This window comes from Schistocerca serialis, chromosome 5 (genome assembly GCF_023864345.2).
Source record: "Schistocerca serialis cubense isolate TAMUIC-IGC-003099 chromosome 5, iqSchSeri2.2, whole genome shotgun sequence".
NCBI classification, from domain to species: domain Eukaryota; kingdom Metazoa; phylum Arthropoda; class Insecta; order Orthoptera; family Acrididae; genus Schistocerca; species Schistocerca serialis.
In genome coordinates, this window is record NC_064642.1 from 762,522,189 (window position 1) to 762,523,546 (window position 1,358).

At 61.0% G+C, this 1,358-nt stretch overlaps 1 protein-coding gene across 1 annotated transcript; it reads right to left on the minus strand.

Moving 5' to 3' along the window:
• Nucleotides 1-211: 211 nt before the first annotated feature.
• LOC126482215 (serine/threonine-protein phosphatase 6 regulatory ankyrin repeat subunit B-like) lies at nt 212-1,057 on the minus strand. Its single transcript, XM_050106193.1, has one exon. The coding sequence runs from the start codon at nt 1,055-1,057 to the stop codon at nt 212-214; it is 846 nt and encodes a 281-aa protein (XP_049962150.1).
• Nucleotides 1,058-1,358: the final 301 nt, after the last annotated feature.

Below are 1,358 nucleotides of genomic sequence, written 5' to 3' on the forward strand. Positions count from 1 at the left end.
GTCTGTCGGACATTTTCTGAACTTTTGTATTTTTTGGTTCTAATAAAACCTCATGTCATTCCAAGCACGTGTCAATTTGTACCTCTCTCTATCTACATTATTCCGTGATTTATTCAGTTTTCAAATTTATACTGACACCTGGTAGATACGATTGAATGGTTTGAATAGTGCAATAGGGCAAGAAATTGACTCGGATTATAATCGCCCGTCCCTACCTCGGCGGCCCGAAGCTGAGCAGGCGCTCCACGATATCCGCCGTGCCGTTGGCCGCCGCCCAGTGCAGCTCGGTGCGGCCGGTGTTGTCCACGCGGGGGGTGTAGGCGGCCGTGGGCAGCAGCAGCCGCGCCGCGTCCAGCCGCGAGTGCCGCAGCGCGTAGTTGAGCGCCGTGCGGCCCGCCTTGTCGGCCGCGTCCGCCCTCGCGCCGCGCTCCAGCAGCAGCCGCACAATGTCGGCGGTGCCCGCGGCCGCCGCCAGCTGGAGCGCCGTCCTGCCGGCTCTGTCTGCGACGGCCGCGGCGGCCCCCGCCCCCAGCAGCGCGCGGCACTGCGCCACGTCGTCCCACCTGGCCGCCTTCATCAGCGGCGTCTGGCCGTCGATGTCGCGGCAGTCGACGGTGGCCCCCGCCTGCAGCAGCAGGTGCGTCGCGAACGAGTTGCGCGTCACCGCCGCGTAGTGCAGCGGCGTAAAGCCGTTCACGTCGGCCGCGTCCAGCTGCAGCCGCGGGCCGCCCACGCCACCGCTGCACCTGCCGAAGGCCAGCAGGCTCTGCAAGACCGCCCCCTCCTCCACGAGGACGGCCCAGTGCAGGGGCGTCTTGCCGCCGCCGTCGGGGACGTTCGGGCCGTCCTCCGACTCCACGAGCCGGCGCATCGCCTCGCGGTCGTCCGTCGTCACGGCGCGTACCAGCGGCGGCGCGTGCTCCATCAGCGGTGCCGGGACGGAGTCCGTCGCCGACCTGATAGCCGCCACCAGCGCTGCCAACGCCTCAGCCAGAGCCTCGCTGCTCGAGGAGACCGGCGGCTCCCCACTGGACGGAACCGTCACCAGGGAACCCATGTTGCCACTGCAATAGTGCAGCTGTCCTTCAGACTTCTCCAGCACATCAGAAGGAAACCTAGGATTTCTAAGCTAATTTATTCAAACTACTGTAAATTTTGGAAACTAGAAACACCAATGGATATTCACATGTCTAGATGAGTATAATCACTTCACTGTTCCTTTAAACAAGTACTTTTCTTCCAATTTCTGAACTGCTTTCTGCTCTTCATAGCACAGGGATGAGAACAGAACACCTGGGGGTGACATCGTCTACACAAGACTCGTGTTTCATAAGCATTTTCAGATAAGCAACTATTTC